This window comes from Bos taurus, chromosome 11, assembly GCF_002263795.3.
Source record: "Bos taurus isolate L1 Dominette 01449 registration number 42190680 breed Hereford chromosome 11, ARS-UCD2.0, whole genome shotgun sequence".
Taxonomy (NCBI): Eukaryota; Metazoa; Chordata; class Mammalia; order Artiodactyla; family Bovidae; genus Bos; species Bos taurus.
Genome location: NC_037338.1, coordinates 21,427,032 through 21,439,655, shown reverse-complemented (window position 1 = coordinate 21,439,655; position 12,624 = coordinate 21,427,032). Strand labels below are relative to the sequence as shown.

At 45.0% G+C, this 12,624-nt stretch overlaps 1 protein-coding gene across 3 annotated transcripts in view; it reads left to right on the top strand.

Moving 5' to 3' along the window:
- Nucleotides 1-4,698: 4,698 nt before the first annotated feature.
- The window catches only part of SOS1 (SOS Ras/Rac guanine nucleotide exchange factor 1), a 131,147-nt gene continuing 123,221 nt past the window's right edge, over nucleotides 4,699-12,624 (top strand). For all 3 annotated transcript variants that reach the window (XM_005212709.5, XM_005212708.5, XM_002691241.7), the window contains exon 1: nucleotides 4,699-4,888. In XM_005212709.5, the coding sequence (XP_005212766.1) occupies nucleotides 4,802-4,888 (87 nt within the window). In that variant the 5' untranslated portion in view covers nucleotides 4,699-4,801. The remainder of the gene's footprint in view (nucleotides 4,889-12,624) is intronic.

The following is a 12,624-nucleotide window of genomic DNA, read 5'->3' as shown; positions in this document are numbered from 1 at the left end:
TACAACTTGAATCAACTGGAAAGAGACTTTTGCCAAAAATTGGACTCTGCAGGAATCCTGGGGAAAAAAAAGTGCCAGGAATGGCCCCATTTATCTTGGAGACTTTTGATCATTTATTCTAATTGTACCTACATTGCTCCCCACCATCTTTGCAAGAGAGAGGCAGGTAGGGAGAGAGACAGAGAATCAAGATATTTACTGAAAGTGATAGAGGATGGGTATCCAATGGCTTTATCAGAAAGAGAAAATATCTACTTTTTCTGAGATATTTTCTCAAGACAGTATTTGGAAAAATGGAATTGAAAGTGGAGATTGGGAAGAAAGGTGGAGGGGACACATGAAGATAGCATATACAGCTGGAAGAGAAGACTTTAACTCTATTGATGGCTGAAACTGCTGTTTCTTATGCCTGTTGGTCTCTGAAGTTTCAGGTAAGGAATCCTAAGTGGGGGCTGAAAGACTTCTGAGAGAAGGTAGCATATAAAGCTGGGGTCTGCAGCCTGGATAAGAGTTTCAAAGTGAATGTATCTTGGGGAGGTGGGGGGATGCTGTAGTGGGATTGGAGGAAAATGATTAAGGGCATTTCTGGCAGGTGGAACAGAATAGGCAAGAAACAAGAGACAGAATGGGTTTATAGGAGGCATTAGTAGTCCATTTTTAGTGAGACATACGGTTTTTCCTGTGGTCATGTATGGATGTGAGAGTTGGACTGTGAAGAAGGCTGAGCGCGAAGAATTGATGCTTTTGAACTGTGGTGTTGGAGAAGACTCTTGAGAGTCCCTTGGACTGCAAGGAGATCCAATCAGTCCATTCTGAAGGAGATCAGCCCTGGGATTTCTTTGGAAGGAATGATGCTAAAGCTGAAACTCTAGTACTTTGGCCACCTCATGGGAAGAATTGACTCATTGGAAAAGACTCTGATGCTGGGAGGGATTGGGGGCAGGAGGAGAAGGGGACGACAGAGGATGAGATGGCTGGATGGCATCACTGACTCGATGGACGTGAGTCTCAGTGAACTCTGGGAGTTGGTGATGGACAGGGAGGCCTGGCGCGCTGCGATTCATGGGGTCGCAAAGAGTCGGACACGACTGAGACTGAACTAAACTGAACTGAACTGATACCGGGAAAGATAAGTAGGCCTGATTGTGCAAGGCCATGAATACCAAACTAGGGACTTTGGACTTTATTCTGGGATGGCTGTGGAGGCTCTGGGAGAGGAGCTGGATCTGAAGTATGTTTCAGGAAGATCATTGTGGTTGCACCCAGGCAGGGAACACTGGCTGCCTTGCGTTGGGCCACTGGGCAAAGCGCGGAGTGCTGCACTCCTACCTGCAGGGGGCGCGCCGCTGGCCGAAAACTCCTCCCCGCCTCTTTCCCCGCCCCTGTTCTGACTCGACGCTCTCAGAACTCGGCTAGCCTGCCTGGACCTCCGCCTTCGGGTCGGCTTGTCTGCCTGGATGAGACCCCGTGCGTCACGTCCGTTCTGGCTCCTGACTCTTTAAAGTCGAAGAGGGCCACAAACTCAACCTTTGCGCCTGCGCGTCGGGTCCTCTGTTAGAGGTTAACGCTAAGGGGTAGACGGGGCTTTCGCGTCTACACTAGCAAGTTTCTGAGTTCACCATGGTCGTCTTCTCTCACAGCACGCCCATAGATCTTGATTTGGCTCAAGAAATATAAGCAGACGATGTAGTGGGACTCGATTGTTCCTTGACCTTAGCAGCGTCGAGCCCCCCACCACTTCCCTTAGGTCTCTCAGCTGCGGAGGGCTGAGTCTCTTCTCTGCAGTTTCTCTCCAGCTGTCTACTGTCAGTCTGCAGCCAAAACGTCCCTGCTAGTGAAAACCTGCCCCGGACGCTAAACATGCCCACCCGGGCTGTAATCCATGTTTCTAGTCTTGTTTACCTCTTCAGTCAAATCTGAGCCTCGCAGTTGAAGGGGACCTTGGAGGTCATCAAGTCCCACCTCTTATCTCTCCTCGTAGTCCCGAGTGAGCGAATGTACGGTTTTTACTTGCACACTCCCGAAGATCACCCGTTTCTTGGGACAACTCTAATCACATAGTCTTCCTGGAAGTTTCCTCCATTCAACTTTCATTCCCTCTTATTGAGAACCTACTATATGCCAACTACTGTAGTTCCTTGGGATACGATGATGAGCTAGAGTGAACTCGGAAGATTGTTGGTCTTGGAGTTTACATTTCAGACGGGGGAGAGGGGGAGACCAACACTGAAAAAATAACTAAAGGCCAGAATTTATACTAGCGAAGAAATATTAATAAATAAGCCAAGTTTTATGGGAGAAAATATAGGTGGGAACTACTTAGTGTGATCATAGAAGGCCTTTTGGACGTGATGACGTTTATAACAGGCCAAGTGAACAGTTAGGAGCAGAATGAGGGAACAGTTACCGGCTGAGGGAAAAGCAAAGCCCCTAAGGCGGGAAGGAGGTGGTGTTTTCTAGGAATAGACAGCAGGCCAAAGTGACTGGAATGTGGTGAGCCAACATTGAGAACGGTGAGGAAAGGTTGAGAATGTAAACAGGATCCAGATGCAGGTTTTGTGGGTCACGGTAAGAAGTTTGAAAAGTATTCTAAGAGCAGTAGGAAGCCAAGGAATAATTTATGGCAGGGGCTTGATCTTAATTCATTAGTTTGAGTGAGTGAGGGAAGTCGCTCAGTCGTGTCCGACTCTTTGCGACCCTGTGGACTGTAGCCCACCAGGCTCCTCCGTCCATGGATTCTCCAGGCAAGAATACTGGAGTGGGTTGCCATTTCCTTCTCCAGGGGATCTTCCCAACCCAGGGATCGAACCAGGGTCTCCCACATTGCAGGCAGACGCTTTAACCTCTGAGCCACCACACAAAACTATATGACATATCATGTTTGGGTTTTTTCCCCCATATCATTGGCAATTTTTAAATGGCTGTCATGTTTTTCTCCAAACCCTTTCTCCTGCCCCTAAACCCTGTCTCAACTATGGGTACTTTACATCGTCTTACCCAGTAGACTTGTGGATGATTTTCAAAATGTCATTCTGAACACTTTGAAAGTGTGGAGAATGTTTAAATGTAAATCATGTGTAGATTTTTAAAGGAAAAGACTCAAGACTTTTATGAGATTCTCAAAGAGGTTTGGTAGAGATTAAGAACCACTGCTTAAACGTTTCTCATCTATGTGATTCTGGTTATCATTCTCTGAAATAGTAGGGCACAATATCAAATTAAACTCAGCCTAGCTCCCTAAACTGTAAAGCAAAGACAATAGGATTGCTATGAGGATTAAATGAGATTAAGCTAAAAAAGTGCTAGTGGTAAACCATGCAGCGCCAGCCACGCAGTGCTACTGTTAAAAGCAAACACCTGCATCTCTGGGATGGAGGAACAGTTTATAGATAATTCTCTTTTAGCATTCCACAAACATTAAGTGCCTATTCTGGGTAGAGCCCCATGCCTTCCAGGAGTTCGTTATCTAGTTGAAAGAGGCTCGTAGCGATACAAAACATGATAAACCAAATACCCTTAGAGGGGCCTCAGTAAGGTGTTCTGGGATCCAGGAGCTGCAAGAGAGGTGTCAATTTCCACTGGAGGTTAAGTGGTTATTGGAGTTCATATTTGAAATGGGTTTGAAAGATGAACATGTTGAATTTAAAAACAAACAAGATCAATTACACGTACACATTTTATTCTTGGTGATGTGGAAAGAACGACTGGAAAAACCTCGATTACTATTACCCGAGAAATATTAAGACGTAGGTTTCGTGAGAAAGGCACCTATCTTTTATCCAGTCTGTTTACTATACATTGCATGCTCTGGGCAGTCCTTATCTTCATGTTCGGGAACAAAGTACACAAATACACACCCCTTTCCGAAACGAAAGGCCCAGGGACTCGAAGAGAGGGGTGGGATCCCTGTCGGTCCAACCACACAATGGGGGCAGCTTCACCGTAGCTCACGCCCCACCCCGCAGGCCCCACTCGGCTGGGGGTTCTACTGCTTCGGGCCCTGTCGCTCCTCCCCCTGCAGCCCTCGGGGGCGCAGCCACAGTCCGGCGCTTCCCTCGTTGGCGCTTTCCCTCTTCGGCGCTTTCCCTCCTCCTTTGCTGGGGAGCCGGAAAACCCGGAGCGAACCGGCCCTGCCCGGTGGCGCATGCTCAGTAGCGAGCAGGTTCAGTTCGCTAGTAGGAAGCTCGAGCGCTACACCGGCGTCGGCGGCGGCCGCGGCGGCGTCTCAGGGCAGCCAGATTCCCCAACGACGACCTCGGGCCTTCCCCCTCCCCCGCTAGACCCCGCGCCCAGCTCCGCCCCGCCCCAGGTCGCCAGCGTTTCGGGGTCCGTGCCGCGGGGAGCGGGCGCCGGGGCCGGAGCGTCCCTCCACAGCCCTCCCCCAGCCGCCGGCTCCGCCGCGGGGCCAGGCCGGGCTCGGGAGCGCAGTCCCGGCGGGCGGGCGGTGACCGCGGCGGAGGGCAACCCGGGGCGGCGGCGGAGGGCAACCCGGGGCGGCGCCGGGCGGGCCGGGGAGGGGTAAGGGGGCCCGGCCCCGGGGCGGTGGTGCGGGATGCCGCCGCCGCCGCCTCCGGGCTGCGTTCGCTTTCCGCGGCTGGTGCCTGTGTCGGGTGGGTGGCCGGGCGCGGGCCTCGCCCCCCAGCCCCCTCTCCGGGGCTAGCCCGGCTGCTCGGCGCCCCAAGGGGGCCGGGCCGTCCGGTGGGACCGCGGCCCTGTTCCGCGCTACGAGCTCACCCTCTCGCGGCTCCCCGGCCCGGCCGCCGCCGCCCCTCTCCCCGCCCGGAGGCGCCCCGGGGGCACCATGCAGGCGCAGCAGCTGCCGTACGAGTTTTTCAGCGAGGAGAACGCGCCCAAGTGGCGGGGGCTGCTGGTGCCTGCGCTGAAAAAGGTGAGGAGCGCACGAGACCCCGCTCCCCGGCTGCAGCCTGGGCGAGAGCACCGGGCCCGGGTCGGGGAAGGGCTGGGGAGGCGGGGCGCGCGGGGCCGTCTTTCTTCCCGGTCTCACCGCCTCCCAGAAGGGACGGCACACCCGGAGAGGTTCCCCCGCACTCGTTGGCTCTCGGTGTTGACAGTCACCCCGTGTGGCGTGTGGGAAGGCCGCAGGGAGCCAGGGAGAGTTTGTCCGAAGAATCCAACCGCTGAGAGCTTGCCCTGCCCCTGATTCAGAGACGAGAGTTGGAGGAGCCTCAGTTTTCATTGGAGGTCAAAGCAGGCCGCTTCTCTGCCTTCTCTGTGCTTTCTCGGAGCTGCTGTCAGCCTCCGGTTTTATGTGTCCAGTATGCTCGTCCTAGTGGGTTCAAGAATGCTCTGGCCGTAACGCTTGCCCTAAGTAATTGCGGAGCTCGCCTGCCAGCAGGAACATGGATGGCCTGCTTTGCTCGCCCTCCGTAATCACTCTTCATTCCCCTGAATTCCCCCATTCCTCCGATTTACAGGGGCGGGTGCACATGCCACTGTTTTCTTTCCTTCTTCTTTCTTCCTTCCTCCCTCCCTCCCTTTCTTTCCCCCTCCCCACCTTCCCCCACCCCCACTCCCCCGTCTCTCTCTCTCTCTCTCTCTTTCTCTCTCAAAACCTTGGCCCTGTCATTCGGTTTGTTGATTAGAAATTTAAGCAGTTCTGTTTCTTCGAGCTTGCCACATTGTTATCTAAAGTTATATACCCCGTGATCTGTACTTTTACACGTTTTAGTATAATTACGAAATGTTACATTTTCAAAGCTTCTAAAGCAATGTTGTGACTTAATAAATACATTAAAACATCAGCAACTGATGTCTGAATGAATATATTAATGAAGGCTATCAGAGTATTTTTGTTTTACCTTATAAATACAGGAGTAGCTTTACTCTTTTAATAGGTATCTAAATCGTCATTGCTCAAAAAATGTTTCATGGTATCTGGTTAAAAAATAATTTTGCTGTTCACTCAGATTTGAGATTATAGGATACCCTTTCTCCTAAACATTTATGCTTTTAAAAAGGTGTTTGGTATTTTTCAGAGGCCAGCAACTTTTACTTTCCCTTTTGTCCTGTTCTCCCTCTCTTGCTATCTTACAGTGGAAGCTGTTTGGTTTGTTAGCAGAATTTGCTGGTATATTTCACGTGTAACTTACTGACTTTTTTGTTCAGATGTCTGATTAGTCACAGACATCTCTGATACTGTTTTCTAAGAAAAATAAAGGTGTGTCATATGCCTTACGTACCTTATTCTTTAGAAATCCTGTCAGGCTCTCACCCTGTTTACTTTCGCTTTACCTGCCGTCTTAGCTTGTAGTAGATGGGGGGTAGGAAGTCTCAGTGATTCCGGAAGCAGGTATCCTGACCAAGGTGGGTGTGGGGTGGAGAGGAGACAGAAAAATTATTGAAAATATATAAAAGAACTCATAAAACACTATCAGTTTGGGACTGTTTTGCTTGGAGGCAAGCAGCTCCTTTGCCAGGAGAATCACCATGAAACCCTGTCAGTTGAGGGTCCTATGAAGCAGTGAGACGAACATCATAGGAGTTAGCAGACCAGGCCTGCCTCTGCCACACTGGTGGCCCTTGCGGAAATCTGTCCACAGAAACATTTTGTTTGGCTGGCATAGTGTTTTTTTGTTTTTAATGTAATTGCTAGTATTTTTAAATGGGTGTTACTACATAAAATCTGAATCTTGAACTTTTCTTGGAGAATGGGAAGATCTCTCCACAGTGGGCCAGCATTCAAGCAGGGCAGTAAGCTGCTGGAGCTGAGTAAATGGCTGCCCATCTGTCTCCGATTGACCACAGACCCCACCAGTCCTCTCTGCTTATTTACATAACCCTGCTTTGACTTTAAGCAGAGATACCCTTGCATGGCAGTAGAAGTGATGGGAGGGGGTGAAAATGTACGCAGTCTAGTTGATGTGTGAGATTTCTTCCAATTCCCACTTAAGATATCCACTAAAGATGATTTTAAGCCACCAAAGACAAGTTAGATATTTCATGTGCCTACCTCCGTATCTTCCTTTAGCCTTATTGTAGTTTGCGGATGCATCAACTTGTGTTATGTAGCCTGGGGCTCTTTGGATATGCTCTTTTCTTCACCTGGACTGCGTTTGGCCTGGCCTAACACTGCTCATCCTCTGGGCTCACTGGACCTCTGATCTTTTCTCAAATCCTCAGGCCTGAATTGGATAGTCTTTCTTTTAGTCTGTTCTTTTAGCACCCTAGCCAGGCACTTAACAATTCCTATTTTTTTTCCTATTTAAGTTCACCACCCCAATTAGATTGGATGGTCCTTGGGAATGGGGATGATATTTTACCCTCATTTCATCCTCTATGTATACAGTGTCTGTCACCTAGTTGGCACTTAAATTTGAATGAATGGGTAGGGAATAGCCAAGGAAAACCATCAGCTCCCTCCCTTCCACTTACTATTTACAAATTTTTTTCTCTTCATGGCTGTATTATTTCATTTGACTGGCTCAAGACTTTGATGTCATTTCTGACTGTCCACACCCAGGAAGAGCCTGTAGGTTCATTTTCCTTGACATGGTCATATAATCAATTCCCTCCTACTCCAACTACACTTGGGTCCCCTTTCCCAGGCTGCTGCTATAGCCTCTTAACTGAATTCACTGCCCCACCTCTCCTTTACTGTTTTTCAGATTTCAGAAGTTATAGGACACTTCTGAATATGTCACACAGTTGTTCAGAACCATCGATGTCTTTTGAGGGCATAGAATGAAGTGTGTATTCTTTGAAATAGACTTGATGTCGATCAGTGATCTGCCTTCATCCTGCTTTTCTGAATGGATTGCCTATCCTGGTCTTTCATATACTTTATGCTTCAGCCAGACAGGACTACCTTTTTTCCTGAAAATTCCCAGAAGGTCTCAATGGATCCCATCTGTTAAAGTCCGATCTTATCTATTGCATAAGTCTGTCATGCCTACTGCAGACCAAGTATTGCCCTCAACAGTAAGAGTTAAAAGGGAATTGACATTATCCAGAAATGACTAAGTTCTAACATGATGAGAAGTGGCAGAGGATGAGTTTGGAGGGAAAAGTAGTTTATAGCAAATTTTTTAATGTTAAGCTAAGGAGAATGATTTTTATTTTGAGGGTATAGATGTCATTGAGGAACCTTAAATAGGGGAATAACATCAGATTTCAATTTTAGAAAATCCACTTTGGCCATAGAATAGAAAATGGATTGCAGAAGAATGAGACCGAAGGTAAGGAGAAAAGTTAGAAAGCTAGTTTAATAGTCCAGCCAGGAGATGATATATATTTGAATTAAGGGAGCATTTGAATTAGGATGAAAGTGTAGAGATGGATTTTATATAGTTGAGAGATGTTTAAAAGGCAGAATTGACAGGATCTAGTAACTCATAGTGATTGGGGTAAGTGGTAAGCCTAGGAGGACTCTTAAGTTTCTGGTTTGAGTGCCTTTAGTCAGGATAGAGAATGTAGGAGGAGTACCTGTTGGAGTACTCCTTTATAGTGCTATAAAGGAGTAGCATTATAAGATGAGTTTTGAACTTGTTAAAGTCCCTTCTGGTTATCCAGGTGGACTTGTAGGACTGGCAGTTGGTTGTTGGTATCTGGTGAACAGATTTGGGACTTTTAGGTGTGTGGGTGGGGCCATGAGATAGATGAAGCTGTCCATTCAAGAGTTACACATGAATGCTCATGGCAGTTCTGTTCAGCAAAAAATTGGAAACAATCCAGATGTCCATCAGCAGGTGAATGTATAAACAAATTGTGATATAGCCATACACTGGAATACTTCTCAGCAGTAAAAAAGAATGAACTATTGATACATGAGACAACATTGCTCAAAATAATTAAGCTGGTAACACCCCCTACTGCCCCAAACACCATAGTACGTACTGTAAACTTATAGAAAAATGCATCTACAGTGACAGAAAACAAGTCAGTAGTTGTTTTGGGGAGAGGCATTTATGTTCATTTGCTTTTTGATTGTACTAATAGTTTCAGGAGCATATGCATGCATTCTTGTGTGTGCTCAGTCACGTCCAACTCTTTTTGACCTGGTGGACTGTAGCCTGCCAGGCTTCTCTGTCTATGAAGTTTTCCAAGCAAAGAATACTGAAGTGGGTTGCTATTCCTTCCTTCAGTGGATTTCCCGACCCAGGATCAAACCTGTGTCTCCTGCGACTTCTGCATTGGAAGGCAGATTCTTTACCAGTGAGCCACCTCAGGAGCGTATTAAAATTCTAACGTGTTATACAGCTCAGATATTTGTAATTTATTATGTGTTAATTGTACCTCAAAGAAGGTGTTTTTAAAAAAGTGAATGAGGCCACTCACTGAAAATGATAAGAAGTAAGAATGAAATTAGGCTGGCATCAGAACTGGAGGAATAAAATGAACAATAGAATGTAGGGAAAGAGCAAAGGGAAAGGAGTGAGTGAAAGAGATTAAGAAGGAAAGAGTCAGGTAGAAAGAATAAGACCCTAGTGTCCGAGAAGCTGAGAATGGATGAGTTTCAAGGAAGTGTTTTAACTGTGTCAGGCTATAGAAAAGTCAAATAAAGTACCTGAAACATAGTAGTTAGATTTAAGCTGTTAAATCTAACTACTATTTTTCAGGTGCTTATGTCCGGCAGTTTAGGTGTGAGAATAGAAAATAGAAAAACAAACAAAAAAAAGAAGATAGAAAAACATGAAAAATGAGTAGCAAGAATAGATTTTTTTTTTTTTCCAGATTTTTTTTTTCCCCCTTCAAGCTTGTGAATGAAGGGGATTCAAGTTGCGGAAGACACTTGTTTTTTATTTAAATGTGATGGAAACTTGTTTATGTTAGGATGCTTCGGGGAAGTAACTGATGGAGAATGATAGTGAAGATACTAGTATTTGCCTCAAATTATTTGCCAAGTACTATTTTAAGTGCCTTATGTGTTCTCTAATTCTCACAGGATACTATCATTGTGTCTATTTTATAAGACAGAAAACTGAGGTTTGGAAAGGATAACTTGGTTACAGAGTCTGCATTTTAAAACAGTATTAATGATTATATGCTACCTCTGGCAGGAGTGATAACATCCTTTCTTCTGAGGTGGGAGGGGATGAGATAAAATGGGTTTGTAGGTTGAGGAGCAGGGAGTTCATGCTGCTGCTGCTAAGTCGCTTCAGTTGTGTCCGACTCTGTGCGACCCCATAGACGGTAGCCCACCAGGCTCCCCTGTCCCTGGGATTCTCCAGGCAAGAACACTGGAGTGGGTTGCCATTTCCTTCTCCAATGCATGAAAGTGAAAAGTCAAAGTGAAGTTGCTCAATCGTGTCTGACTCTTAGCGACCCCAATGGACTTCAGCCCACCAGGCTCCTCTGTCCATGGGATTTTCCAGGCAAGAATACTGCAGTGGGGTGCCATTGCCTTCTCCGGAGTTCATGCTAGGTAGCCTCAATTTTCGTAATGAAAGACAAGATGCTTTACGTAGAGTGAGGAAAGAAATGAGTAAGGATCTTAAGTTTTGGAATTGCTGCTGTGGAGTTGGGAGAAGGAGCCAACCAGTGAATAAGAAAGGATTGCTGAGCAGTGCGGAGTGTGGAGAGCATTGTAGGTTTGAAGAGCATTCATTGGCCTGCTGGTTGTGAGATTTTCTTCCTGCAGCACCCATCAGTTAAGGTAAAAGGGTAGAGAAGGATTGTTGTTTGCTTGTGGCTGCAGTAGAGATGAAGAGAATAGTGGTATTTCAGAAGATTGAAAGTTAAGCTGTAAGAGAGAGAATGGAGGTGTAAATGAGAGCTCCATGGATTAGAAATCTCAATGAGTTGTAAGAGGAGGGTAAGGGGAGCAGATAAAGAATTTTGATTAGAGATATTGATAATTACATTTTGGAGTTTTAAGATTCTAGAAATGAGGAAGATGAAACAGGGGCTCTGGACTGGTGTGCTGAATGGTGGATAGCGTGCATGGATGAGGATGGTTTCCACAAGGATTATGATGTGTGTTGTAGTAGAGAGGAAGAAGGCAGTGGCAGAGAGGTCCAGACATCACAGCAGTGACAATGCTCCAACCAAATAATAAGAGGCAGCTACTCCCTATGATACATTATTTTAAAAACTTTGCCCTTCATTTTAGAATATATTTGTCTTGTAATCAAGTTTTGTATCCAACATTTTATTATGAAAAATTTCAGATACACAAAAAAGTTCAGAGTTGCATGGTAAATACTCGTATACCCACCTGGATTCTCTAATTTACAAGTATTTTATTGTTTGCTTTATCATATGTCTATCCATCCACCAATCCATCTTAACATTTTGAAGGATTTTAAATTAAGTTGTGGACATCAGTACACTTTACCCTTAAACACTTCAGCTTGCATATCATTAACTTAGAGTTCACTCTTTGTTTACAGTTCTTTTTGTTTTTCAGGTAAAATTTATGTACAGAGAAATACACAAATGTTAATTGTACGGTTTAATGAGTTTTGGCAAATGAATACAACTGAAGCTTCTACCAGGCTATGGAACATTACCGGCCCTCCCGAAATTTTCCTCATGTGCCTTCTCAGTCAGTTCCTACCCCCAGCCTCCAGAAGCAGCTGCTCTTCAGATCTTTTATCACCATACATGAATCTTATCTGTTGTAGATACCATATAAATAGAATTGTACAGTATATATTTTTGGTGAGGCTTTTGAGGTTGTGTTTAATGAAGAATTCAGTCTTTTTTTTTTTTTTTTTTCTGTCATATGAATATGTCAAAGTTTATTAAATGCATGGATACCTGGGAGATTTCCAGTTTGGGGCTGTTGAGAATAAAGCTGCCATGAATGTTCTTACTTATAGCTCGTGTTGTAGAAGTGTTTTCATTTCTCTTGGGTAAATATCAGGAGAAATGGCTCAGAGAGTAAATGTCTGTTAGGTTTATAAGAAACTTCCAGACCTTTTCTCAAAATGGTTGGTACCATTTCATGTTCCCACCAACAGTGTATGAGGGTTGCAGTTGCTCTACATTCTTGCCAATATTTGATGTCATTAGTCTTTAATTTTAGTAATTTTGATGGGTGTGTAGTGTTATCTCATTGTGGCTTTAATTTGCATTATCCTGGTGACTAATGATATTGAGCTCTCATGTTCTTCTGGGTTATTCGTGTGTCTTCTTTTGTGTAGTATCTGTGTGAATCTTTTGCCCATTTAAAAAATTGGGTTGTTTTTCTTTATAGTATTGAGTTGTAAGAGTTCTTTGTATTATCGTAGTTAACTGTCCTTTATCAGATATATGTTTCATGAATATTTTCTTCTGGTCTGTGGCTTGTCTATTCATTTTCCTAATGGTGTTTTTTGATAAACAGAAGTTTTTAATACTGATGGAGTCAAATTTATCAGGTTTTTTTCTTTTAAGGTCACTGTGCTCTGTCACAGAACCCCTTGCCTGCCACCAAGTCATGCACACATGGTCCCAAGGCTATTTTCTAAAAGCTTTAGCTTTTACATGACCTATGATCCATTTCAAATTAATTGTATATGATATGAGGTAGAAATTGAGATTTTTTTTTTTTCTGCTCAAATCTAGTTATTTCAGAACTATTTGTTGAAGAGACTTTCCTCTCCCTGTTGGATTGTGTTGTTTCTGTGAAAATTAAATGAATATATATTATATGTTTATGTAAATGTATATTTAAATATATAA